Source organism: Pipistrellus kuhlii, unplaced genomic scaffold, assembly GCF_014108245.1.
Source record: "Pipistrellus kuhlii isolate mPipKuh1 unplaced genomic scaffold, mPipKuh1.p scaffold_m20_p_19, whole genome shotgun sequence".
NCBI lineage: Eukaryota > Metazoa > Chordata > Mammalia > Chiroptera > Vespertilionidae > Pipistrellus > Pipistrellus kuhlii.
In genome coordinates, this window is record NW_023425504.1 from 855,456 (window position 1) to 882,851 (window position 27,396).

Genomic DNA, 27,396 nt, shown 5'->3' on the forward strand with positions numbered 1-27,396 from the left:
TTCTTATACAAACCAGAAACATATGCATTAGAACATACCTCTTCTTGTGGAACATTTTTCTCACTTTCGGCCTCAATTCTCACCCTCACAACTCCTGACTTGTCCACAATCTCCTGGATCAGTTTTCCATTTTTTCCTATTACTTTGCCTAAAGTAATAAATGAATAATTCATGTTTGGCTTTAAGAACACATAACTTACACCCCACTGTAAACTATAGCATTATCTATATATATAAAAGGATAATATGCAAAGTGTTCCCTTAGGAGTTCGATTGCTCACTATGATGTGCTCTGACCACCTGGGGGTAGCACAGAATGAAGGCAGGCCCCAGTCAGCAGCAGGCAGCCAGGGAAGGAAGGCCCCGGCTGGCAGCCAGAAGGCCCCAATCCATCCTGATCACTGGCCAGGACTAGGGATCTTACCTGTGCATGAATTCCATACACTGGGAGTCTAGTCTATAATAATAAAAGCATAATATGTAAATTGACCGAACCACTGAACAGAACTGTCTGAACAATCTTCTGGACGACCATGCTATGACATGCACTGGTGCCAGGCTAGCCAAGGCAGGTGTGATGCAATTGGCTGGGGGCCCTGCAATTGTCCCATGATCGCCCCACAAAGGGAGGCCCAGGCCACCCTCTGTGGAGCGATTGATGGGGGGGCTCCAAAATAGATTACCCCACAGAGGAATGCCCAAGCCACTGGCCAGTGGGATGATCAACCGGAGGGAGGGAGGGGGGACCCACAATCGCCCCAAAGAGGGAGGCCGAGCCACCCTCTGTGCTGTGATTGATTACGGAGCCCTCATCGGGTGGGCTGGGCTTCCCTCTGCGGGGGGATTGATGTAGAGGCCCCGTGATTGATTGCCCCACAGAGGAAGGCCCAGGCCAGCCAAGTGATCACACCCCACGCTTGTCGGCTGCAGAGGGAAGCTATCAGTTGCGGAAGAGGGGGGCAGCACCGCATAGATAGCAAGCAGTGGCAGTGGTGGAGGTGAGGCTAGCTGCCGGCAGTTGGAGGGAAGTAAAGCCCCGATAGGCCCTGATAATCAGCCAAGTCTGGGGACCCTACTCGAGGGGTCTCAGATTGCGAGAAGGTGCAGGCCGGGCTAAGGGACACCCCCCTCGTGAACAAATTTCGTGCACTGGGCCTCTAGTCCTATATAATAAAGAGGCAATATGTAAATTGACCACCACTTCAACACACCAGATTGTCACCCCCATGTGGTCAAAGATGGCCATACCCATGTGGACACAAGATGGCCACCACAAGATGGCCAGCAGGGGAGGGCAGTTGGAAGGAACCAGGGCTGCAGAGGAGGGTAGTTGGGGGCAACCAGGCCTGCAGAGGAGGGCAATTGGGGGCAACCAGGCTGGCAGGGGAAAGCAGTTAGGGGCGACCAGGCCAGCAGGGGAGGGCAGTTGGGTACAATCAGGCCTGCAGGGGAGGGTAGTTGGGGGTGACCAAGCCTGCAGGGGAGGGCAGTTGGGGGTGACAAGGCCTGCAGGGGAGGACAGATAGAGGCAACCAGGCTGGCAGGGGAAGGCAATTGGAGGCAACCAGGCCTGCAGAGGTGTAGTTAGGTGTCAATCAGGCTGGCAGGGGAGTGGTTAGGGAGTGATTAGGCTGGTAGGCAGAAGCTGTTAGGGGCAATCAGGCAGGTGAGCAGTTGGGTATCAGCAGTCCTGGACTGTGGGAGGGATGTCCCACTGCCCGTGTAGGCCCGATCCTACAGGGCCTAAACAGACAGATGGACATTCCTTGAGGGATCCCAGATTAGAGAGGGTGCAGGCTGGGCAGAGGGACACTCCCCGTCCCTGTGCACAAACTTTGTGCACTGGGCATCTACTTTTATATAAAACTGAAAGACCAAAAGACACTCTTTAATGAAAAGATATGATTAAACTTGGCTGTCCATTTTACTAGGTTAGCATTGTTTAAACTCCATTGGCTAGGTATTGGAATTGATTAATACTCATAAACTGAATGGAGAATTTTGAATTTTTAAAGCCTTTCAAAGATAGGTTCTTATTTTGCACAAAAGTGTACACTTTAAACTTGCTAGTACAGTGGTGTATATCAGTCTTCAACATTCTATTAAAATTTAAAGGATAAAAAAAAGTTATAGGATAATCGTATATAATAAAAGCATAAATATGCAAATTGACTAAATGGCAGAACCACCATTTGCCATGACATTTGGTGTGCACTAACCACCAGGGGGCAGTCGCTCAATGCAGGAGCTGCACCCTGGTGGTCAGTGCACTCCCACAGGGGGAGTGAAGCTCAGCCAGAAGCCAGGCTCACAGCTGGTGAGTGCAGTGGCGGTGGCGGGAGCCTCTCCCACCTCTGTGGCACCGCTATGGATGTCCAACTGCAGGTGGGCAGTAAGAAATGAGGAGGCTCAGCTTGCAAGAGCCCCAGACTGCTACAGGGCACAAGCCGGCTAAGAAAACCCACCTCTCCCAGTGCATGGTTCTCGTGCACCGGATCTCTAATAAAAATATATTTGTGCCTGGCTGGCATGGCTCAGTAGTTGAGCGTTGACCTATGAACTAGGAAGTCACAGTTTGATTCTAGGTCCAGGCTCAATCCCCAGTAGGGGTCTTGCAGGAGACAGCTGATCAATGAATCTCTCTCATCACTGATGTTTTTCTCTTTCTTGCTTCCTCTCCCTTTCTCTCTGAAATCAATAAAAATGTATTTTAAATAAATGTATTAATAAATAAAAATGTATTTGCAAATTTACTTGACAATTTCAATTCCATCTGTACCTGATTTAAATCTGCTTCTTTGCCCATGGTAAATACAGTCATGCATCACTTAATAATGGGGTATGTTCTGAGAAATGCTTAGCTGAGGAATTCTGTCATTGTGCAAACAGAATACACTTATACAAACGTAGATGGTATAGCCTACTGTAAATCTAGGCTAAGTTATAGCCAACTGCCCCCAAGGCTATAAGTCTCTATAGCATGTTACTAAATAAAACAACAAGAAATTAAAGCATAAGAGAAAATGATGCAATTGAGACACAGTGAATAGAAGATATACGAGGCTGCTGTTGGCATAACACGGTATACTTTTACAGTAAATTTTTTTCTTGTAAGTAGAAAGAGTACACTCTAAATAATGATAAAAAAATAGGATAAAAAATACATAAACTAGTAACAGTCATTTATTATCATTATCAAGTATATGTAGATCATTGTATGTGCTATATTTTTATATGACTGCCTTAGCACAGTAGATGTGGTTATACTATAATAGCATCACCACAAACATGTGAGTAATGCATTGCACTATGATGTCAGAATACCTACAGTGTCACTAGGCAACAAAAATTTTTTAGTTCCATTATGATCTCATGAAACCACTGAAGTATACGTTGACGAAAATGTCACATTCAGCATATGATTGTATTTTTATAATTTTGTGACACATTTATAAAAGATCCTCTAAATTTTAAAGTAGTTTAAGCAGCTACACATACATCTAAAAGAAGTGCACATTCTTTAAGCCAATGTGTTAACAGAGTATTACTCCTGTGTATTACTCACAAATTATATCAATATATTAAAAGTTGAAGGAATAGGTCACAGAGTAAAAGATTAAGAAATAACACTTTAAAATAACTCAAAACCAGTTTAAGATTAAAAAAGCTCAAAACCAATTTAAGATTAAGTATTACTCCATACATCTGTTAAAACTCCAAAGCCTTCAAGCACTCGATTCTTTCATTCATTTTATAAAATTGAGTCATATCATTAACTGAGAAGTGACTGCTTTCATAGACATCATAAATTACAAATGTAAGAAATACTGATTCAAGAAATCTACATGTAAGTTATATCTAACTCCAAGGGCTCTCCCAAAGTACCTAAAGCACCCTTGCACTGTCTACCTTCATCATGTGTTTGCCCCACCACCTCATCTAAGGAATGGATGGGGAAAAACTGGAAGGCAAAATTTGTTTTGAACACATGCCCGGGTTGTGGGCTCCATCCTCAGTGACAGTGTGCTGGAGGCTACTGATTAATGATTCTCTCTCATCATTGATGCTTCTATCTCTTTCTCTCCCTTCCTCTCTGAAATAGTAACAATATATGAAAGCAACTTAGGTGCCTATGGAGAGATGAATGGATAAATATCTGCTAAACACACTCACAATGGAATCGATCATTAAAAAGAATGATACCTTGCTATTTCTAACAGAACCTATGGGACTCTAGTAAAAACAGAATTACCACTGATGTTGCAGAAAGCTCCAAGGACCTTTGGAGTTACTTATAGCTTTGAAACTTACTAGATTTAAGCCTATATCAAGATTTTCAACTCTGAGAAATTAAGAATGCTATTGTTTTATAGCCTCATTAGAGGGATCAAATATGAATCTATTCCAAATTATAAAGCCCCCAAAATGTCATTTGAAAAAATATACTTAATTTTAATATATGTAAAATATACAGTGAAGAGTCTGTGCAAAATGTATCTTTCTTGGCACTAATTGGTTTTAACTAAACAAAGCAATATCTTTTGTACACCTTCTAAAATGTAATCTTGGAGTATCACATTTACCTAATATTTTCTGTACACTGAAGTATTTCAAAGATTACATTTCAATTAAATGAGTTAAAATGAAATTCTATTGGTGTAAATGATTTACCAAACTTTTGTTTTTGTAGAGTATGTCAACAGGATATTTTTCCATTGGTTTTTAGAGAGTGAAGGGGGGGGGGGGGGCAGATAAAGAAAGGGAGGGAGGAAGAGGGACAAGGAAACATCCACGTGAGAGAGACACATCTATTGGTTGCCTCCCACAAGTGCCCCAACGAGGGCAAGGGGTTAAACCTACAATCCAGATATGTAGCCTTGACTGGGAATCCAACCTGTGATCTTTCCTTGTGAGTGCCAGTGCTCTAATCACTTAGCATGTGGCCAGGGCTCAACAGCAATTTCTGACTCACCCACTAAGTTCCTTGGAACTTGTATGACATCTTCAGCAAATTCAAGAAAGCTTCTAGCCTTTTTAACTGCATCCTGATCCTAATAAAAGGGGGAAAAGATTTAAGCCAAAAAATGAACAATCTGAAATATTGGATTTTGTTTTAGAAAAGAGCTAGTCAAATACTTACCTCTCCATAAATATGAAATGTGCAGGTATCTTCATCCAGATCGATAGCAGTGACCCCAGGTACTTTTCTAGCTTGCTGAATATTAGCACCATGAGTACCAATAGCTAGACCCATCAGATCTTCTCGTACAATAAACTGTTCATGAAATCTTGAGGCAAGCTGTCTTGAACTCTGATGGGAAATGTATATCTGATTAATATTATGCTTTTCAACTATTGAGAAAACTGTATTTAGGTCAGCCATGTAAATTATCTTGATCCTGTATACCAGAGACCTATAAATTAGTTTATGTTGGAAATTAACAGATTTTAGAAAATAACACCCACCCATAGCATAAGTTCTTTTTAGGTTACTGAAAGTCTCTATACTATTTGAGGTATTTTTGTTAATAGGAAAAGGCTTGTTGACAATTTTCTACCATCCAAGTACTAACCAGGCCCGACCCTGCTTAGCTTCCGAGATCAGACGAGATCGGGCGCGTTCAGGGTGGTATGGCCATAGACTTGTTGACAATTTTCTAAGGTAACTTGGAAAACCTATTTGCAAGGTTGCCTTAGATAAGCAATGACATCAACAATATAGTGATCAAGAATCAGATAAAATGTTCCCAAATAAAAACCAACTCACTGGGTCTGTTAGACTCAATGTTTTTTAAGTAAAAAAAAAAAAAAAATTATATAACATCTCCACAGAAAACTGTATTAGCTTCACTTTTATTAATGGATATTAGCTTATATATTTTAGAAACAGTGCCATTTATATAACTGTTTAATTATAGACCCCAGTAAGTATTAATGGATATTATACAGCCCTTTGATGAAGTGATGGATGGCATTAAAATTACATCATCTCACTTCACCCCCCAACCTGAAAAAAGGGATTTATAAAAACTGTTGGTACAGTAATTGAATTACACTGAATAATTACAGAATGTCAACGATTTACAAGTTATCTTACATAGGCACCTACAACCTAAAATGAGATCAGTCTGTAAGATCTAATGATTTGGATCCACACATAATATGAATTCTTTCAAATATTCAGTGATGACTGAATTAAGTTAAAATGATACCCAAAACTTGTGGATAAGCACTCTGTTTAAATATTATCAAAATTTAATATTTAGTTCTAGCATGCCATTAATGAAGCCCAAACATATGAGTGACTCATGTTGAAAAAGGAAATTTCTTATCTGAAAATGTGTATCTCTTTAATAGTAGTGAGGAAAGACAGGCATGCATACTAGTTCCTCATTATTCAACCTACCTCTAGCTGTTTACTGGCTTCTTCATTTCTCAGTATCAGAGACAGCTTAGTGCGCAGACTTCGAAAGTGCATGTCAATCAGCATGTGTGCTCGTTTTGCGGTGACTTCATTGATAGACTAAAAGATATAAATTAACAACATTATTATCAAAGCAAATGCCCCAAATGATATACACCAAAATAAACAACTCAAAAACACTCACCAAAATGACAAGCTGGTAAGTTTCTGGATCATAAGTTACAGAAAAGGCACCAACTGCCTTTTTAAAGTCCTTATGTGCTGATTCTTTGGCACACCTAAAAATAAAATAAATATCCATTGTGAAGTTAAAATGAGTGATTACCAAATCCTGGCATAAATATATACACAGATTCCCACTTACAATTGTGGATTCATATTAAATTTGATTTATGCATGAAATACTTATATCAATTTAAAGGTTCAGTTCCTTTGCTGTTCACCTTAGCAATACTCAGCTCAATCAAGCATTTGAGATTACAGAAAAAGGAAAAAAAACAGTTACAGTATATTCTTAAGGGATTTTGGATGGTATTAGATTACTAAAGGAGACATATTTAAGGAAGCCAATATTCCTCTGCAGACTTCTTCATTTTAGTTACACATAAATTATTTTCTTGAATTAACTATTGAAAACAGCTGGGAATAGCTACAGAGTACCCAACTTGGTGGGGGTTTTTTTTCCCCTAAAGAAAAAGTGCTGATCAACTTAAGGGAGAGAAGGAAATGCACATGAATCAGAAGGCAAAAAAATGCAGATGCCTATTCAATCTCTATATTCAAAATTTAAGATTCCTATGTAGTATGAACTGCAAGTTAATGTTTAAAGTACATCATGTACAAATAAAACATTATATTCCCTTGATGCAACCTTTAAAAAGGAATCTCATAACTAAAAGTTTTAAGCATTACTCCAGATAAAGATAGAGATGACCTTTTGAAGCTTCATTAGCCCTAGTTATTACATACTTATCTGAAAATATTAGCTAAAAGGGAAAAAAAAAACCTGGAGTAATTTTCATTGTCCAGAATTTTATTTGTGACTTATGATAACCTATATTAATTAGTTTCAAATCCTTAAAAGTCTGATAACAAAGCTAGTTTATTTTAGAAAACAAATGTACATGAGCCAGGTATCTAGCCAAGTAAGTTTAAACAAGTGCAATGCGGCTTAGTTATATAACTCAAAAAGGCTAAGCACGTTTTTTCCACTACATTTTACAAATGATTTTCATTGAATTTAAAAATTGATTTTTATTATTTTAACATGTAAATTCTTTTAAATTCATTGCACTTCGCCTGTAAATTCTCAAGAGTTTCTTGCCCATTAACTTACATTTGTCGTAAGTCTTCTGGCACATCCAGTTTGATTTTATGAAAGGTATCTTTTGTGGCAGGTTTGTTGGGATTAACTGATCGTAGACGTTCAATTGTGACAATTTCATTGTACGTAGCATCACAGGCTGCATATTCTATCACATAAAACTGAGAGAAATAGATAAAAATTCATTCCTGGTCATAGTATTTATAGAAAGAACAATAAGCTTTTCCTATTCAGCAGTTTTTAAATTCTCTTGATGTCAAAAAACACTGTTTTTGATCAACTAACTGAAACACAGGAAACATAACATATACAGAAAGTATTGTAATATTAGTAAAATGACTCACATTACTTATTACTTTAAAATAAAAATCCAGACTGAAATGTAGTACCTGGGTTTAGAAAAGGGAAATAGTATAAGAAAAAAATTTTAAATATGCATTTTCCTACCTCACCCTTTATCATCCTCACTTTAGCTAACCACCAACAGCAAGGTTCTTTTTCATTTGCTCTGGAATAAACCTACACAAAAATTACAACAGAATATTTCATGATTAACATCACTCAGAAATTTATAGATTATCAGACATTGAGGAAAATTTCTTAAAATGACCCCACGTGTCTTTTGAACCCATATCCTATATCCTTAAATCAGATTGTACACCTACAGCTAGATACAGATACATGATCAGAAGCTGCCGATTACTTCGGAGAGCCCTGGAAAAAGAGCTTTCCTATTTATCTTATCTGTTCTAATTCAATAATAATTAGTATTCTGAATATGAATGCTTAGGAAAAGCTAACTCTCCATAAACCTGGACATACTTTCCTTAGAAACTTTGAAAACTAAAAAAATTACCTAAAACAGTGGTTCTCAACCTTTCTAATGCCACAACCCTTTAATACAGTTTCTTATGTTGTGGTGACCCCAAATCATAAAATTATTTTCGTTGCTACTTCATAACTGTAATTTTGCTACTGTTATGAACGTAATGTAAAATATCTGTGTTTTCCGATGGTCTTAGGCGACCCACAGGTTGAGAACCACTGCTGTAGAGCCTAAGACCATCGGAAAATACAGATATTTGCATTACGATTCATTAACAGTAGCAACATTACAATTATGAAGTAGCAACAAAAATAATTTTACGGTTGGGGTCACCACAACATGAGGAACTATGTTAACGGGTCGCAGCATTAGAAAGGTTGAGAATCACTGATCTAAAATGTACAATCTTGTTTTTATTTTGTTCTAACAAATAACTGGAAGTTGCTGATCCTGGCCTACACCTGGCTGCATGGTCACTAAATGGATAAGGCCGCTGACCACTCACAGCCCACTGAAAATACCATCCTGGCATTCATGTCTCCTAGGGACTAAACGAAGAAATCACTGGTCACTCTCTGTTCTGTCTGCTCTCTACTAAAATGGACAACTCCACATTGGCAATCCTCTGGATACCACTTTCCTACTCTCATCAATTTCTCTCATGACCACACCAAAGTTCACTTACTATGTCCAGCATGGAACCTTTTTTGAAGACACTAGAAAATTAAGGTTAATAGGAAAAGAGACAAGACAGTGTACATGGGAGAGAAACAGAAATACTCAGAAGCAGGAGTAGCAGCAGGGAGGACAACAAGGGTGGTGGGGAGGAGAGAACTGAAAGAGGTACAGAGCCTAAGGCTAACAAGCAACTCAAAGATCCAATTCGTGTCTTTCTTTTACAACTGAAGTTAATAGTTATAACTATAATTGGAATAGTTATACAACACAGTGACTAAATACAACAAAACCAAACCTACCTTTCCCTCTTGCCTCCATGACTTCCTATTAACTTTGCCCTACCCAGAGAAATAACCTGGTGATTATTATGTAAGACAAAGAGGTTGCCCTGGCAACAGTGTCCCATTGGTCCCCACCTGTCAGGACTAAGTTGGGGGGGGGGAATAAAAACTTCTATCCCTCACTATCATGAACATTCTTGATATAGACAGACCAAAAGACCTGGTATCTTACTTCCGTTTTATAACTTAAGTTAATGGTAATACAATACAGTTACTAAATACTACTTAATTTAACCTACCTTCCCCTCTTGTCACCATCAATCCTTCTCAACTCTGTTCTACCAGACCAGTACCTCAGTTATGTACTATTGTTAGGCAATATAGGGAGGTCACCCTAGCAACAGGGTCTCAATGGTTACCACTTGTCATGTATTTCATTTGGGGGGAAAAGTCCCATTTATCCATCCACACAGTATTCTGAGTACTCCCAATATAGACAGACCAAATGTCCTGATTCATGCCTTCAGGAAGCTGGTAGTCTCCTGGGGAAAATGAACAGTTAAAGGTACTCAAGTATAAACAGTTTTTAGTTCTCTACTGGGATCCCTCATATAATAAAACCAAGTCCAGTTCCTTCCACCTAGTAGGTACTGAGTACATTTTTGGTAAATAAATAGTACTTTATTCTATTTCTAATTTATAATTGTAGAGAAAAGAACACAGACCTGAACATCCAGAGACCTTCTCTGAGCACTCCTACCCCTACAACACCTTCTATCCTGGCATTTTTTTTTCTTCCTAGAACTTACACCTGCCATGTTAGCAATCCTCACTAGAATGTGACCTCATAAAGGCAGGGACTCTTCTGTTTCACTGCACATCTGTACCTAGTATAAAAAATAAGAATTCAAATACCTAGTATACTTTACCTTACCTGTACAAATGTCTATTTAACTGCTTCCTTAATACACACATACTCATAAAGTGGTATCTACTAACAAGGCATTGTGGAGAAAGAAAAAACTTCAAATGGAGTGTGTGAAAGATGAGGAAAGAGAGGATACTACACAGACCAATCATAACATAACCAGACTCTAAGTGTCTTAAGCCACGCCCCCCAATTTTCTGTAACTAGAGAAAACACAAACGCAATGTTTCTGTTAATGTGCTACATCTCCACAGCACCTTTTGGTCAGAGACATAAATAGCACATGAGCTGGTGGTTCACAGCATGCACTGTAAAAAGGTTTTACCTACATTTGTATATACTAAAACGCATACGTAGTTTTGAAAAATATATACCAGGATGATTTACAACTACTTTTTACTACCACTTAAAGAAATTCTAGGATGATGCTCTATTATGAAGTTATGATTTTTTTCTCTTGTAAAATTAATTTTCCTGATCCAAAGATTCAGAGATTGAGGGAAACAAGAAAAGAAGTATTAGTGGGCAAAGGAAATCAGTGGTGATTTTCAAAGACGGGCCCAAAATTGCTACTCAGGCAGCCACATTTAAGCATCATATATTATTTCAAATTAAAAACAAATGTCCATCACTGCTAAAATTCTCTAGGTAGTTTAAATATTGTTAAAAAACAAGGAGTACAAAAGGCACAGGGAATTTAAATGCTCCTACTCCTTCAGTGCTCAATAACTTGATAACATGGGAAACTTACCTCAACTTCATCACTTTCATTTATATCTTTATTATAACCTACAGGTGGTGGGAATCTCACATCATGGAATGGAATCTGCCTCTCTGGCTGCCAGCTGCAAATAAGCAAACACAATTATTTAACAAGCTTGTTGGTTTAATAGAAACAATGACCATGATGCCATCAACTTTGGTTAAATGTGACCCTCTGCTTTTCTAATTTAATGAAGCAAATGCTTTAAAACTGTCAGTGTTTTGCTGAGTGGGGCAAAAGGGCAATAAAGATACATCTCAACAAAGTCTGCATGCAGCACAGGAGCCTTGTACTTCTATTTGGAATATTTCTTTAAACACAACAGATCAACATTACAATTTTCCAAACAAGTTTTTTCTTTTCATTAATTACAATCTCTAAAAGTTCTAAATGTAAGGTCACAACAGCAATTTCCTTTGATGCTTAAATATGTTAGTATTAGTAAATGTTAGTAATACCATCACCATACTTCTACTTGCAAAAGAATTTTAACCACATTCCAATTACCACAGAAACTGGTACTAAATGCCATCTAATTCCCAAGCAAAATGGGGCAGTCAGCACATTAGCAATTCAGAACTCACTTTTCCCTATTTAAATTCTAGATCCCACGATGTGGCCAATTCTTGCCATGGATAGCTGGCGGCTGATCAGTATGGTGGGGCCTGATGGGGTCTCCTAAACCACAGAAACCCAATGGAGACAGCCTATAGAAGTTCAGTAAGTTGCCTATGTTTTTTTTTTTTTTTAAATGATATGGAACAATTTTGGAAAACACCAAATTATTCTTTTATATTCACAATGATATAAAACACTAAAAGACAAACTTAAAAACAAAACAAAACACTGGAGGATTCACCTGCTAGAGCAGTCGTTTCTGGTTTTTGTTTTGTTTTGCTTTTTTTACTAAAGAGCTTTCTTAGTAAAATCCTACTGAGAAAAATACAATTTTTTTTAAAAAAAGAAGAGCCATTATGTAAGACAGGAGGATAGTTAATTAAGTCAGAATGTGTGGAAATTTGATGAAGAACTATATTAGACTGAGCCCTTTAACTAGTATTATACATACTTGAAAACTATAAAACAAAAAAATTATCTTTACCTCAGGGAAGCCTTTTTCAACTTACTGAAAACCAATGACTTTTAACATATTACAAATCATTGCTAAATTTGATTTGTAAAGCAAGTATAATACATGATATAATTTTCTTGTTTCCTAGGATATTTTTCCTGTTGATCTCCAGAGGCAGTGGAAGGGAGAGAGGAGGAAGAGAGAGAAACATCCACATGAGAGAGAGACATCAGTTGGCTGCCTCTCGCACCCTACTGGGGCTGGGAAATTGCAACTGAGGTGCATGTCCTTGATTGCGAATCGAACCTGAGAGCCTTTGGTCCACAGGCCAGAGCTCTAAACACTGAGGCAAACCTGCCAGGGTAAAAAAATCAAATTCTTTATTCAAAATATATGAACTAGGGAAGGTTAAAAAAAATGCATGTAAAAACAATTTTGTATTACAGTAATAGGAGGTTATGAATGAAAAGAAGGGTAAATATAATCCAAAGTTCCATAAAATATTAGTTGTTTTTCTGTTTAAAATAAAACAAAGGTGCCTCATTAGCGCAGTAGGAAGCGCATCAGTCTCATAAAATAAAACAAAAAGGGGCAAAGAGCTGGTTTGGCTCAGTGGTAGAGCGTCGGTCTGTGGACCGAAAGGTCCCGGGTTCGATTCTGGTCAAGGGCATGTACATGGGTTGTGAGCACATCCCCAGTAGGGGGTGTGCAAGAGGCAGCTCGTCGATGTTTCTCTCTCATCGACGTTTCTAGCTCTCTATCTCTCTCCCTTCCTCTCTGTAAAAAATCAATAAAACATTTTTTTTAAAAGGGGGGGCGGCAAAGAGACTACTTTGGTAGGGACCTAGCAAGTCCTGGTGAAGTGCTTACATACAGCGTTGACTCTAAAACATACTCCATGAATTCAAGGAAAAACAGTTTATTTCAAATTCCAGAGATGGCAGGTAGTTTGAAGAGAAATTTTTATAAAGCTATAATACACAAGAGAAGTAGTAGGTCCAAAGATATAATAATTTTAAGTTTATAGTAGAAATTTGATTGAAAACAAGAGAAATGATCCGATAAATCAGTGTGTAAACTAATTCTTAAATGCAGAAGAAATGACTATTTGCTTAATACTCTGTATCAGTGGTCGGCAAACTCATTAGTCAATAGAGCCAAAATATCAACAGTACGATTAGAATTTCTTTTGAGAGCCAAATTTTTTAAACTTAAACTTCTTTTAACATCACTTCTTCAAAATAGACTCGCCCAGGCTGTAGTATTTTGTGGAAGAGCCACACTCAAGGGGCCAAAGAGCCGCATGTGGCTCACGAGCCGCAGTTTGCCAACCACAGCTCTAGATTAAAGACTATAGGAGAAACTAAGAGTGGCAAATAAAGATAACTCTCCTTTTATGGGAAACAGTGTGTAACTAGTGATTGGAGCAAGGAGTAAGAGTATAATTATGAGAAAAAAATTACTCTCCAAGTTATCAAAGATTCCTCCATTAGAGGTGTGATGCTATTATTTCGTGTATAACAATCGATACCAGAAATAGCAGAAATGCAGATTCTAGAACATTTGGCTCTATGTGTACAGATAAAGGTATTCTAATTTGGACTGAAATTATAGAACTAAGAACAGAGTCCGATACACTAAATCCTTTTCTCTCTGTCCCACTAAATGTGTTTTAGGGATCAGAGAATACTACTTTGCTCCGTTGATAACTAAAAAAAAATATGTGAACAATCTAATTACAGTACGTCTGGGTCAGATATTATATTTTAACAGACTTATTGAGATATATAATTAACATATTATATAATCCATCCACTTAAGTGCATGTACAATTTAATGGTTTTAAGTATAGTCACAGATATGTGCAACCATTACCAGTCAATTTTAGAACATTTTCATCATCTCAGTAAGAAATCCTATACTCTAGCTGTGGCTCCCTATCGCCCCAAGTGCTAAGCAACTACTAATCTATTTCTTCTCTCTGTAAATGTGTAATTTTCTTTTGAAGTACTATTTTTTTAAAATATATTTTATTGATTTTTTACAGAGAGGAAAGGAGAGAGATAGAGAGCTAGAAACGTCGATGAGAGAGAAACATCGACCAGCTGCCTCTTGCACACCCCCCACCGGGGATGTGCCCGCAACCAAACACCAATGTACATGCCCTTGACCGGAATCAAACCTTGGACCTTTCAGTCCGCAGACCGACGCTCTACCGCTGAGCCAAACCGGTTTCGGCTTTCTTTTGAAGTACTATTAATTCTCTTGGTATATAAAAACCAAAATGTTATCATTGTTGACTATACTTCAGTAAAATCCTAAAATCATGACCATGTCTATACTACAGTAAAGGAGTTTGTATGTACTTTAGAATCTTGGATGGCTACTCTGAAAACAGCCTTTAATAGCAATAAAAAATCTTAGTAAACATAGATACAACAGACTGACAGTTGTCAGATGGAAAGAGGTAAGGGGGGCTGGGTGAAAAGGATGAAGGAATTAAGCAGTATAAATTGGTAGTTACAGAATAGTCACAGAGATGTGGATTACAACATAGGAAATATAGTCAATAGTGTCATAATGACTATGTGTGGTCAGATGGGTGCTTGGGCACTCTGAAAAGTGCAGGATTTTTCTGGCCACTTTTCTGTACATTTGAAATTGATGCAGAATAACAATGAATGTAAAATGTAATTGAAAACAAGTTTTAAGCAAGAGACTGGTCTCCCCAAATAAAATAGCATCTACATTACTGATACTTTTGTATAGATAATATTCCTAGACCTATAAATATGATGTTTACTCATCCAGCAGAAGAAAGCAGAAAAGATCAGTTACCACTATTTTTGAATATAAATACTAGTATATGTAACAAATAGAAAATAAGTTAAGGGGTAAACATGATTATATCGAATAAAATATACTAGAAAACTAAAACCACTAATTTTAGATTTAATGTTACAAAACTCCCATCAATTTTACCAATACCTGTGAATCCATTAATTTTTATCCTTTAACAATACAAATATTCCTATCCAAACTCTCAGTTATTAATAGAGAAGGATCTGGTTTCTTTCTTCACATTCAAGGAAACTGAGATGTAAGGATCAAGATTACACAAAAGGAATTTCTGAGGTCATTAGTGGGAACAGTTTTTCCATTGGTTTAATACTGAATTGTTCAGGAACTTCCTGGTCAGTAACACGAAGATCCATTCCTGAAAAACACTCAAACTAGACTTGAATTTTTTAATGAGGAGTAAAAGGAATAATTAGCATAAAATATTAAAGAATCTGAACACTAAAATTACATCAAGACACTTACTTGTTTTCAAATGCAACTGTTATTGAATCTTCATGAACGTCCTTTACAAAGGCCTGTAAAAACAAACAGTTAAATTACCTTCTAAACTTGAAGATCTTTTGTTTTTAAATTTCACAGATACAAAAAAAAAAAAAATTACACCAATACCAAATATTTTATGTTTAAGAATAAAACGGAGCCTGGCTGGTGTGGTTCAGTGGTTGAGCACTGACCCATGAACCAAGAGGTTTCCAGTTCAATTCCCAGTCAGGGCATGTGCAGGAGCTGTGGGCTTGATCCCAAGTGGGGTGGGGGAATGCAAGAGACAGCCCATCGATGTTTTTCTCTCATTGATATTTCTATCTCTCAATCCCTCTTTCTTCCTCTCTAAAATCAATACATATTTTTTAAAAGAATAAAATGGAGATTTAAATGAAAGTTTGTTCATTTTATGAGAATAACTCATTCATGAACCACATCTATATGTGCTAGGCCCTGGGACTATTGATTAGTTAAAACAAAACATGAAAAAACTACTCCAGAGTTCAGCATCTAATAGGAGAGGTAGTGAGTACAAAGCTGGAGGTATACTTTATACTACAATTATTGGAAACTATAAAATTTGTTCCAGAGCCCTTAGCACAGCTGTTGTAACATATCTTTTCTCCTTAATAAAATGTTAGTATCTATACTAATAATAGAGGAATATGCAAATTGTCCAGGACACCATCACAGTAATGACGGAACAACAGGCTGTGTGGGGCGACCAGGCAAGCAGGAATATTAGTGAGGGACTACCAAACAACTGAACAGCAGGCTGCGTGGGCAACCAAACCAGAAGGGGGTTTAGTGAGGGATGACTGAACAGCAGCCTGTGTGGGGCAACCAGGCTGGCAGGGGGGAGAGTTGAGGGCAACCATGCCGGCAGTGGGGGGCAGTTGGGAGCAACCAAGGTGGCAGAGGGGGGAAGTTGAGGGTGAACACTTTGGCGGGGAGGAGGAGGGTGCAGTAAGGGACGATCAGGCCAGGGGGAGTGGGGCAGTTGGGGGTGACTAGGCTGGCAGGGGGGGGGGGGCAGTTAGGGGCAATCAGACTGGCAGGCAGGTGAGCAGTTAGGAGCCAGCAGTCCCAGATTGTGAGAGGGACTGGGCCTAAACTGTCAGTTGGACATCCCCCAAGGGGTCCCGGATTGGAAAGGGTGCTGGCTGGGCTGAGTGAATGCAGTCACATTTAGTTATTACTGTACTAGAATCCCAGTGAATTTCATGCACCGGGCTTCTAGTACAGTAATAACTACACGTAACTGCAAACCTATATATACATAAGTATACCAAATTTTGTTTAACAACAATATACTTCTAATACCACTAAAATGCCCTATTACTAGAGTTTAATTAAATTCTCAATCTCATATGTACTTGGAGAAAAATATAGTAATATAAAGCACAGAGGTTTAACTCTTTAAAATCTGATACAATTGCTACCGTGTTTCCCCGAAAATAAGACATCTTCCGAAAATAAGACCTAGTGCATAGAAAGATAAGACATCCCCTGAAAATAAGAACTAGCGCAACTTTGGGAGAAAAAATTAATATAAGAAACTGTCTTATTTTCGGGGAAACAGGGTAGTAACCTGCAGAAAGTAATAGCTAATTATGCGGGATTAATTAACCTGCAGAAAGTAATATCTAATTATGGGGAATTAATCAGTATGCTGTCCATAATTCTATAAAATGACATAAAAAAGTAACAGCTTAATTCATTAAGAATTTGTTAATCAGCATGCTGTCCGTAATTCTGTGAAATTAAGTTTTTAACAAGGGTGGAATGTTTTGTTTTTGTTTTCTGACAAGTAAAGGAGGACAAACCATAAAGAAACCCAAGGAGCTTTATATCTTAATTCATTCTATAATGGCTTGAGAGGTTTAAGCTTCTTACTCAAATTTATTCTGTACTTTTCTCTTCGGTAGTTTTTCCCTACCTGCAAAGATCATGGCCAAATTCCTCTGGCTGTAAAAGTCCTTTCATGACCTGGCCCCACTGCTTATCTCTCCAAGCTTCATCTTTCACATCCTTGGAGGTTATGACCCAGCAGTGCTAAACTCCTTGGGCTTCTCTTTGTATATGCTGTTTCTTCTTTCCAATTGTCCTTCCTGTCTTTTAACTTAGCTACTTCCTAATGGTCTTTTAGGTTTCAGTTCAGAGCTCACCTTGTATTACAAAAACCCTGAAGACTAAGCTAAATTCTGTCTTCTTCATTCTTATACATCCTATGCTTATCACTTCTATAAACATATCCCATTTATTACTACTGCCCATTTTCCCACTGACAGCAAACTTCTACCAAAAACTGTATGAGGACCACTGCCTAAGGGTTTCCTATGCTAACTTTGGAGGAAAGGTATGTGAGTTAGAGGGAAAGTGTGTAGATGTGTTGATCAGGAAGACACACAAGAAGATAAGGTTCCTATTGAGTTTTAAAAGGAAGAATTAGCACAACAAAAGGGAGTGGAGGTTAGGGAGGCACAGGCCTAAGGGGCAGCAGGAACAAAGGCTTAGAATTGGAGAAATGGGTGTGGTAGAAGGGCCACGGCTTCTGTCTAAAGCTTTATGTTTGTGTATTTTGGCAGTATAGTTGACTTTTGAACAACATGGATTTGAATTGCATGGGTCCACTTACACATGGATTTTTTTTTCCCAATAAGTACCTGAACTGTTTTTGATTCACACTGGAGACTGCAGATGTAAAGGGCCTACTATGCATTCATCTACACAATTTTATACAGCAGATTTGAGCATCCAAAGATTTTGGTATTCTCGGGAATTCTGGATCCAATCTCCCACAAATACCAAGGGAAAACTAAGTTTTGGGGGAGTCAAAAGTTATACACAGGTTTGTGTTTTTTTTTAATGCATGGAGGTTTGCATCCCTAAACCCAGGGTTATTCAGAAGTCAACTGTAATTAATATTAATTCCTTACTGTATATTAGATGCTGAAAATGTTAACACCTTTAGTAAGGTAAGAGAACTTTATTACTGCTGGATGAAAAACTGTTGCCATTAAATCAGGTGTCTTTCCAATACTATTGTCATTGTGTAAAACTGTGCCATCCACCTTAGCAGCCACTGGTCATATGTGACTTTCTATATTTAAATTAATTACAATGAAATAAAATTAAAAATCATCCAAAACCGGTTTGGCTCAGTGGATAGAGCGTCGGCTTGTGGACTGAGAGGTTCCGGGTTCGATTCCGGTCAAGGAGCATGTACCTTGGTTGCAGGCACATCCCCAGTGGGTGGTGTGAAGGAGGCAGCTGATTGATGTTTCTCTCTCATCGATGTTTCTAACTCTCTATCCCTCTCCCTCTCTGTAAAAAAAAAAAAATCAATAAAATATTTTTATATAAAAAAAATTAAAAGTCAGTCTCCTGCTCATACTTGCCACATTTCAATTGCTCAATAGCCACACATGGCTTAGTGCCTACTGTAGGGGACAAAGTAAATAGAAACTATTTCTTTCATTGAATAAAGTTCCACTGGACAATACTGATTTAAAACATTTGCATATGTTGGGGATTATTTTCAAAACCACCTTAAAAGCACTCTGAAATCCATTATTTCATTGCTATATATTTTTTTTTCTATTTGCCAAAAAGATATTGCACAGTTTAATCAGATTCATTCACCACATTTGTCTATTTCCTAAATCAAACATTCCCTCAAAGGAGGAAGATGTACAACTGTTGTGACTATTTCAAACAAAACAAAACAAAACAAAAATGCTTTCAAAAGCTCTGAAAGCAATTCTTGATGTAGTGTCAGAAATGGTTTGCGTAATCATCACAGCTTACCAGGGCCACTGCCTTTGAGTTAAGGAGGCTTATCTTTATATATAGATGGATATTTGTATGATTGTTCCTTCACTGTTTGCATATTAAGTAAACACAGAAGGCATGTAACTAACTGGTTTCTTCGGCACTCACGCCAAGAACCGCCTCCTATGACTTCTAAGGCCTTTTGCTAAACTGTCACTTCCAATGAGGGTCCCATCTTTCTGTTTCTTATTATTTCTCCAATAACCCCCCCTTCTGGCCCTGTCCTTCCCTTATCCCAACATTCATACTCTCCCTTCCCTGGTCACTTCCAGAGCACTATCATACCACCCACCAGCAACTTGGAGAACTACATTTTGCTGTAATTCCTATCTATCTATATCAAGCAAAATTGGTGTTTGTGGAGAAAATAGTCAAGTTGGTATTTGGGGAGGGGATCTCTGAGAGGTTATCCAAGAAGGCAGATTGAATGGGTTTGAATGACTACACAAAGGGAGCTGTACTGAATGAGCTGTAAGAATCAATAAACTTAGTGGCTAAAAATTTTGCTGTGAATGATATCTAGATTCAAAATCTTGATTCTATCACATCATAGCTGTGGAAATCTCCAAAAAGTGGTTTAGACCTTAGATTCCTCATTAATCTGCAAGTAAGGAACAGATACAGGGGAACAAAACCTGCCTTTTAATGCTGTTGGGAGTAATAAAATCACACATGTCCAGTGTCTAGCACAATGCCTGGCACATAGTTGTCTTCATTAATTTAGAGGTAAAGCATAGGGGAACATGCTTTATAAAAGATACAGAGCCCTGACCGGTTTGGCTCATTGGATGGAGCATTGGCCTGCGATCTGAAGGGTCCCAGGTTAGGTTCCCATCAAGGCCATGTACCTTTGTTGCGGACACATCCCGCCATGTGGGGAGTGTGCAGGAGGCAGCTGATCAATGTTTCTCTCTCTCATCAATGTTTCTAATTCTCTATTCCACACCCTCCCTCTCTGTAAAAACATCAATAAAATATATTTTTAAAAGATGCAGAACCGTAAGTGCTCTTGCATTTCAGAGTTACATCTCAACAAAATCACACTTTTAAAGTTTTAAAAATTGAGACAGAAAAATAAATGGCTATTTCCTCGAAGATAGATAGTAAGTAGTAAAAGGTTTTTTAGACTCTGAGAAAGAAAAAAGACGATGAAAAAATCTTTGGGGTCTGAGAAAGGTGCTAAAGTGCAGCTAAAGACAGACATAAGTCAAGGGGAATAAATAGGAAATCAAAAAATCTTTTTGGGATTCCCAACTTATTAGCAACTGGTCCAAAGAGACAATCACAAAAGTCATACCAAAGTGTATAATGACTAGAAATCCAATTCAACTATTAAAATTTCAGAATGGATGAAACTAAGAAGAAAATCCATCCCATTTGAGTGAACTCTTACTGCCTCACTATACCTCACACCCTTTGGTTAGTAAACTATCTCACAAGTATGAATCACCAGTCACAAGAGACGTTATCATGTAGAGAAATTTCATTGAAAGCCCCTGACCACTAATAAATATTACTTCTATATTATCACTGAAGAGAGCACATACAGTGCAGTGCTCTCTTCAGTGATAATAATTCTCACTAGAAAAAAAACTTAAGAGCATTATAAAATAATCCTTCAAAAGAAAACCTGTAAGAGATAGAGGATAGATAAAATATGTGATAAAATATGATTCAGCCTGGCTGATGTGGCTCAGTGGTTGGGCATCGGTCAATAAACCAGAAGGTAACCGTTACATTTCAGGTCAGGGCACAGGCATTCATACGAAGAATGACAATGTAATATTTCAAGTTGCAAGAGTGCATAAAAAGGAAACTCATACATTAGTTGAACATTTTATATGTCATGACATTTTATATCAATAGTAAAAAAATGGCCGAAACCGGTTTGGCTCAGTGGTAGAGCGTCAGCCTGTGGACTGAAAGGTCCCAGGTTCGATTCCGGTCAGGGGCATGTACATTGGTTGTGGGCACATCCCTGATGGGGGGTGTGCAGGAGGCAGCTGGTTGATGTTTCTCTCTCATCGAGGTTTCTAGCTCTTTATCTCTCTCCCTTCCTCTCTATAAAAAATCAATAAAATATATTCAACTTACTTGGAGAATGCTAAGGCAGTGTTAAAACAATCCTCTCTAATAAAAGAGAAACATGCAAATTGACCATACCTTCGCCACACCCACAAAGCCATGCCCACCAGCCAATCAGGGCAAGTAGGCAAATTAACCCAACCAAGATGGTGGCTAGTTTGCATATCCAGGCCAGAGAAAAGACTGAAGACAGCATAGAAAGAAGCCAAGCACTGCAAAAGGGAGCGAAGCTGCGGAGAAGCAAACAAGCAGGGTCAGAGAGAAGAGAGGGAAGCAGGCCGGGCAGCGGAGACCGCAGCAGGAATCTTCCTGCTAGGGGCCTCTAGTAAATACAATAAAAGATTACAGTGAAGTAAAAAAAAAAAAAAAAAAAAAAAAAAAAAATGGGTAGGAAATCCAATCCAATTCATTTCTTCAAACTAAATTTCATCATTTCAGTAAGTCAGACTACCTGATCTCATATCTCATATCTGACCCTTCTAGCTAATAATAGATCTCATCTATAAAATGGGAACCACAGTATCTCAGAATGGAAGAATATTAAATAAATTAACAGAGCTAAAGCACCTAGAACAGTGCCTGGCACCTAGAAAGCTCTCAGCATCTGTTAATAGCTATCATAATCAATAAATACATTCCATAGAGGGCAGGAATCAGAAATCCAGTTATTACAACACTGAACTTTCTATTTAGTTCATTATTTGGAGGTTTTCAGAATGTTTGAATATGAAGTTGGAAAAAACACAGTTTAAAAGGGGGAAATAACGCATCCATAAAGATACTACACATTAAAAAAAAATTATTTAGACTCTCAGAAGAAAAAAATGTGGTTGAGTTGAATAATTTATTTCCTCAAAGTACAGAATATCACTGGCATGCAAAATTAGGTCTAGAGACTTCAGAGAAAACATGAATAGTGCCTTATGCAAGTTTAGTAAAACAGTGATGTCTAGCAGGTTATGTAGTTGATATGACATGTTGGACCACTTTATGTCTTCAGTAAAAAAAATAAAAAATTCCTGGATCGTAGATTTTTCCATCTTTTAGCTGCTAGCTCCATATCATTATTCACCAAATTAAAGTCTATCCTAAGATTCCAATCTTAAAAACCTAAAATATATTAAAATATAATTTAGCAATAAGAATGTAGTTTATTATATTTACACAATATTACTTATCACTCAGTATATAAGGTGTCCTCCAAAAATGTATATACACACTTTGAATAATTATAAAGAAGTATTTATTAAAATACATTTTTTTCAAAAATAAAGTGCGTATATATTTTTTTGAGAAGCCCTGTGATTTCAGAAAACAAAAAGGTATTGTATCTTATGTTTCCAACATACAATATTCATTTTTAGTAATTTCCATACTAGTATTCAAAACCTAGGTATCTTGGGGTGTATTAGTGTATTCATATTGAAATGACATACAATCTACATTTAAAATGGAGTTAATTCATTACTATTCTCAATATATAACTCAGCAAAAGAAAAACCCAATAACAATAACAACAAAACCCCCACTGAACAATTTTAGGAAGATGCCCCTAGAATAAAGACTGTGTTTTCAAAATTATTCATTTAGAACTGCTTTATAAAGATTTTGTGAAGTATGATGAAAGTGTCTTCATGTCTCAAATAATGTAAGGCTCTATAGGTTGTACACGTGACTATCATTTAATAAGTCAAAGAAATAGCTAAGCGTAATAGTAGTGGTTTTGACAATTACCGTATTTTTCAGACCATAAGACGCACTTTTTTTCCCCCAGAAGTGGGGGGGAAAAGTCCCTGCGTCTTATGGTCCAAATATAGCCTACACATATACTTTTAAAAAAAAAAGTTTTTTTACTTGCCCGGCTCTGTGTGGTCTGTGTGCTTGCCCGGCTCTAAAATGGTTCTAAATGCTGCTGTTTACTTTACAGGGTTGATTACATGTGTTTATGACTGTGATGTTGGGTTTTAATGCACATAAAATATTTTAGGACACTATTTGTTTCAGAATCTTTTTTTCTTCATTTCCCTTCTCTAAAAACTGGTGCGTCTTATGGTCCGGTGCATCTTATGGTCCGAAAAATACGGTAATAAGTCTAACTTCCAAATTTTTAAAAATAAACACCAAAGGGAAATATAGAAATGAGCTGTTGCAATCTTAGGGTTTAGGTTTCATGGTTCTGTTAATTCTGCATTCTGAGCTTAAGTTATTTTTTAGAAAAAATAATTCAACTGTTGCCATATCTATCCAGTTTGTATTGCAAGCTTTATAATGTGCTCACAGAAGATGAAGAACTGATCCTTATAATATGGTGGTTCTGTTAGGCAAATTAAAGTCTGAGTTCAATTATACTGAAGTTGTTTTGTTTTCAAAACCTTTTCTATCAATTTAATGAACCAGGTTCCTTTTTTTCATAAATTTAACATTTCTCCATAATAGTTTATTTTTTATTGGTCTTTATGTCCGTCCCATCTTTTCTGCCAATCCCACTGGACAAGCTATTTAGTTTACTTTTATAACTCACAACAATGAGTCCTATAAAAGTTTTAAAACTTTTTTCATTATAGAAATTATTTTTCCACCAATACAGATCATTTGATGTTTCCTTAAAAATAATCCTAAATAAAACGGCAATTTCATTACACACATTTGTTCAAATTTCCCCCAGGAAACTATAGAATAGGACAACCCATTCGTTTTATTCACCTTCAAATTAAGTAACTTAGTTAAACAAACAAACAAACAAACAAACAAAAGACAACTGGGGTTGATAGCAAAGACAAAGGTCATTTTTAGCAGTCTTAATTCACTTTATTTTTCTTGTATAAAAACGTTGTGGCTTCTTATACTCAATCGGTTTGCAAGCAAAATCATGGGTACAAATCATAGGTTGCTGGAAGAGAATGATAAATCCTTCAAGACCAGGATGTGCTACTTGCCCTGTATAGAAAGCAAACTCCACTACAAGACCGTTAAGAGTGGCATCCAATCTAAGCTAATAACACAGATCAGAATATTATTCAACCATTAGCTCCTGCTTATATTTATTTAATACTTAGCACCATAAATCTAGTAAGCTTATTTAATACGTAGCACCATAAATCTAGTAAGCAAAACTGCCAATCTTGGAACCAGAGAAAATTCTACACAAACTAACTAGCAGATATTATGGATCCCTAAAATAAATGCAATCAAAATTCCGACTGCAGAGTCAACAGAAACAATTTTATATTGGTGAGATTTACGAACATAAATGTTGGGTTATTTCTTCCTCCTTACAGCAAAACGTTTTATCTTTTGCTAAAAGCATGGAACACTTTGTATACTTTACTCGCTTATGAAATACATTGATTTATAAATATCTCCATAAAATTGGTAAGCACATATATAATTGAGTCAATTGTTTATTTTCCTTCAGCCAAATCAGTCTCATTTGAAATATTTAAGTTGTTCTATAATAAATTTAAGAATCATGCTGGACAATGGCAACAGCTACTTTACATACTTCCTGCCACACACACCTTCTATTGCCAAGACTGTAGTAAGGTGAGATATTACCTGCAGAAGTTACAGGATACTGAAGATGAAACAAGAATTTATAGATTACTAGATCTAGAGTTGGTGTCTAACAATAGATGCACTACTGATCCCTCAAAATATTTTTTAAATCCTCCATTTGAAAATGTAATATATTAGTTAATTTGCAGTGGCATAACTTAAAAACACACACACAGTAAAACCATCATGCCTATTTAAAACCTCAATAATATAATCCACTGCAACACTGCACATGCAGAGCGACACGTAAGTATAAAACAATTATTTTTACTCATTTTTAAAAATTCCCTGTAACATTCAGTTAATTTCCTGAAGTTTCATGGCTTATATTTAGGTCTTTGGAGGGTTAACATTTTGTTTTTTAAGTGGTAGAGCAGCTAATGTTTTTAGTTACTGAAGCATCTTTATTCCTGGATTTGCCCACATTTATAACGAGGTTGAGAGGCCACGAATATTCAAGATTACTAACTTCTTTAATGCATTACTCGGATATGTCAGTGTTTTGCCGAAAGTTTTGGGTCTAAAAATCGCTTCCGAAACCTACAAAGAGAAGCCACTCAAAATCAGTTGCCATTGTGATTTGGTAGTGGCTGCAGTTTCTTACTACTCTTTCTTCACCTCCCTTGCCCAGAACGGCGGAGCTCTCCGAAGTCCCAATGCTGGACCGAAAAGGGAGAAGCCGAAGGAGAAATCAAACCCTTTGCAAGGCAGAAGGTGGCTCCACAGAAGCGCCCCCCCTCACCCCCTCCCGGTCCTCGGCAACTACCATCATGTCAGGCCCCGATCCCACGGAGAGAGGATCTTTAGGAAAAGAGAAATAAGCCATGCAGTCCCTTCACATCGATATCGGCCCTTCCTGCAGGGATCTCCAACCTGCCGCCAGCCAGCGCCCATCCCAGCTCTCCCCGGCGGGGCTCAGCCCCCCAAAAGGGGTCCCTCTCCACCTGGCTCGCTTCTCGTTCTGTTCGGCGCCAGGGCCGCTCACGGGAAAGGAAGCGGAGCTCGAGGGGCTCCCTACAGGCCCCGAGTCGGGTCCTTCCCTTTCAAACAACATCCCGCCTAGAGCGTCCTGGCCCCGAGGGCGCAGCGCTAGGCAAAGAGGGCCCCAGGCCTGCCTCCCGCCCAGGCCGCCGCCGCCGCCAAGAAAAGGGAGGGAAAGCAGGGCGAAGATGAGGCCTGCCCGGGAGCCGAGTACCTTGTAGAAAGCGCCATTGGAGCCCCGCACTTCCACCACCAGCTCCTCCATCTTCTCGACGGCCCTGCTGGCACCTGGAGTCCGTCCTGGAGACGTGGTCCGAGGCCACGAGAGGCCCAGCCGCCGCCGCCGCCTGCCGCCGCCGCCGCCGCGCTCCCGCACGCCCCCCGGCACAGGCGCCGCCGTCACCGCCGCCCGTTCGCTCTCCCCGGAGGCCCGCCGCCAGTCGGAGGCTGCCCCTCACCGGAAGTGAAACCGAAACGGAGCCGAACGACGGACTGAGGCCAGAGGCTCAGGCCGTTCCGCGTGTAAACAGTGAAACCGAGTCACGTGATCGGCACCGCCCCCCCCCCCCCCCCCCCCCCGCCCGCCCCTCAGGGTTCGGCCCCTCATCCCCGCCCTCTCTCTCCCCGCGCGGGCCTCGGGGCGCGCGCCTGCGTACAGCCCGCGATCGGCTGCATGCGACCTGGAATCCGCTGGGCGCGCGGCACTCAGGGTTCCCGGTCTCTGAGGAAACGCGGGAAGGTGGGCAGGGCGGCGGCTAGGCGTCCGGAAGGAGGAGGTCAGGCCGCCTGGCGTCTCTGGGGGACCGCTGGAGTGCCCATGGCCGCGTGGAAGGGCAAATGGAGGCGTGGGAAAGGGCCTACCATAGCGATCAAGTGCATTCACTTGGAACCCTGGCGGGCTCGGTTTGGAGGGTTTTTTTTGTGTTTGTTTGTTTGTTTGTTTTTGAGTTGTTTTTTTTTTAAGTGGACAAAGCTTGATGGAGGTGAAGGTGGAGTGTGTAGGGGGCGGCGGCGGGGGAAGAGGTCAAGAATAAAGGTGAATCATTAAAGAAGACTTTGAACTAGTAAAGATGGCAACTGCCAGGAGAGTAATGCCGCCTCTTCCCCAAGATATTTCGGGCTGTCCTGTGGACACGTCCTGTGTTCTCTGAGGGGCAATGGATTGTGGACTGTACCCTTAGAAATGTTATTCCTTCAGACCCAGCACCGACCCATATGCTTCCCTTGATTTAGTTCCATAATTTTACTTGACATACCAAAAAAAAAATGTGTTAAACACTTGTTCATTTACTTGCAGCTT

General features: G+C 38.8%; 1 protein-coding gene across 30 annotated transcripts in view; it reads right to left on the reverse strand.

Moving 5' to 3' along the window:
- FMR1 (FMRP translational regulator 1) overlaps positions 1–26,626 on the reverse strand; it is a 40,387-nt gene extending 13,761 nt beyond the window's left edge. For 8 of the 30 annotated variants that reach the window (XM_036443327.2, XM_036443317.2, XM_036443313.2 and 5 more), the window contains exons 1-10: positions 26,311–26,623; positions 15,621–15,673; positions 11,213–11,306; positions 8,196–8,267; positions 7,761–7,909; positions 6,609–6,702; positions 6,407–6,523; positions 5,141–5,311; positions 4,973–5,051; positions 39–148 (exon numbers count right to left, since the gene is read on the reverse strand). In XM_036443327.2, coding sequence (XP_036299220.1) covers positions 39–148; positions 4,973–5,051; positions 5,141–5,311; positions 6,407–6,523; positions 6,609–6,702; positions 7,761–7,909; positions 8,196–8,267; positions 11,213–11,306; positions 15,621–15,673; positions 26,311–26,361 — 990 coding nt within the window. In that variant the 5' untranslated portion in view covers positions 26,362–26,623. Of the gene's footprint in view, positions 1–38; positions 149–4,972; positions 5,052–5,140; positions 5,312–6,406; positions 6,524–6,608; positions 6,703–7,760; positions 7,910–8,195; positions 8,268–11,212; positions 11,307–11,808; positions 11,828–15,620; positions 15,674–26,310 lie in introns of those variants that run through there. The other 22 variants (XM_036443318.2, XM_036443321.2, XM_045583461.1 and 19 more) reach the window with 8 other exon arrangements.
- Between the last annotated feature and the right edge of the window lie 770 nt (positions 26,627–27,396).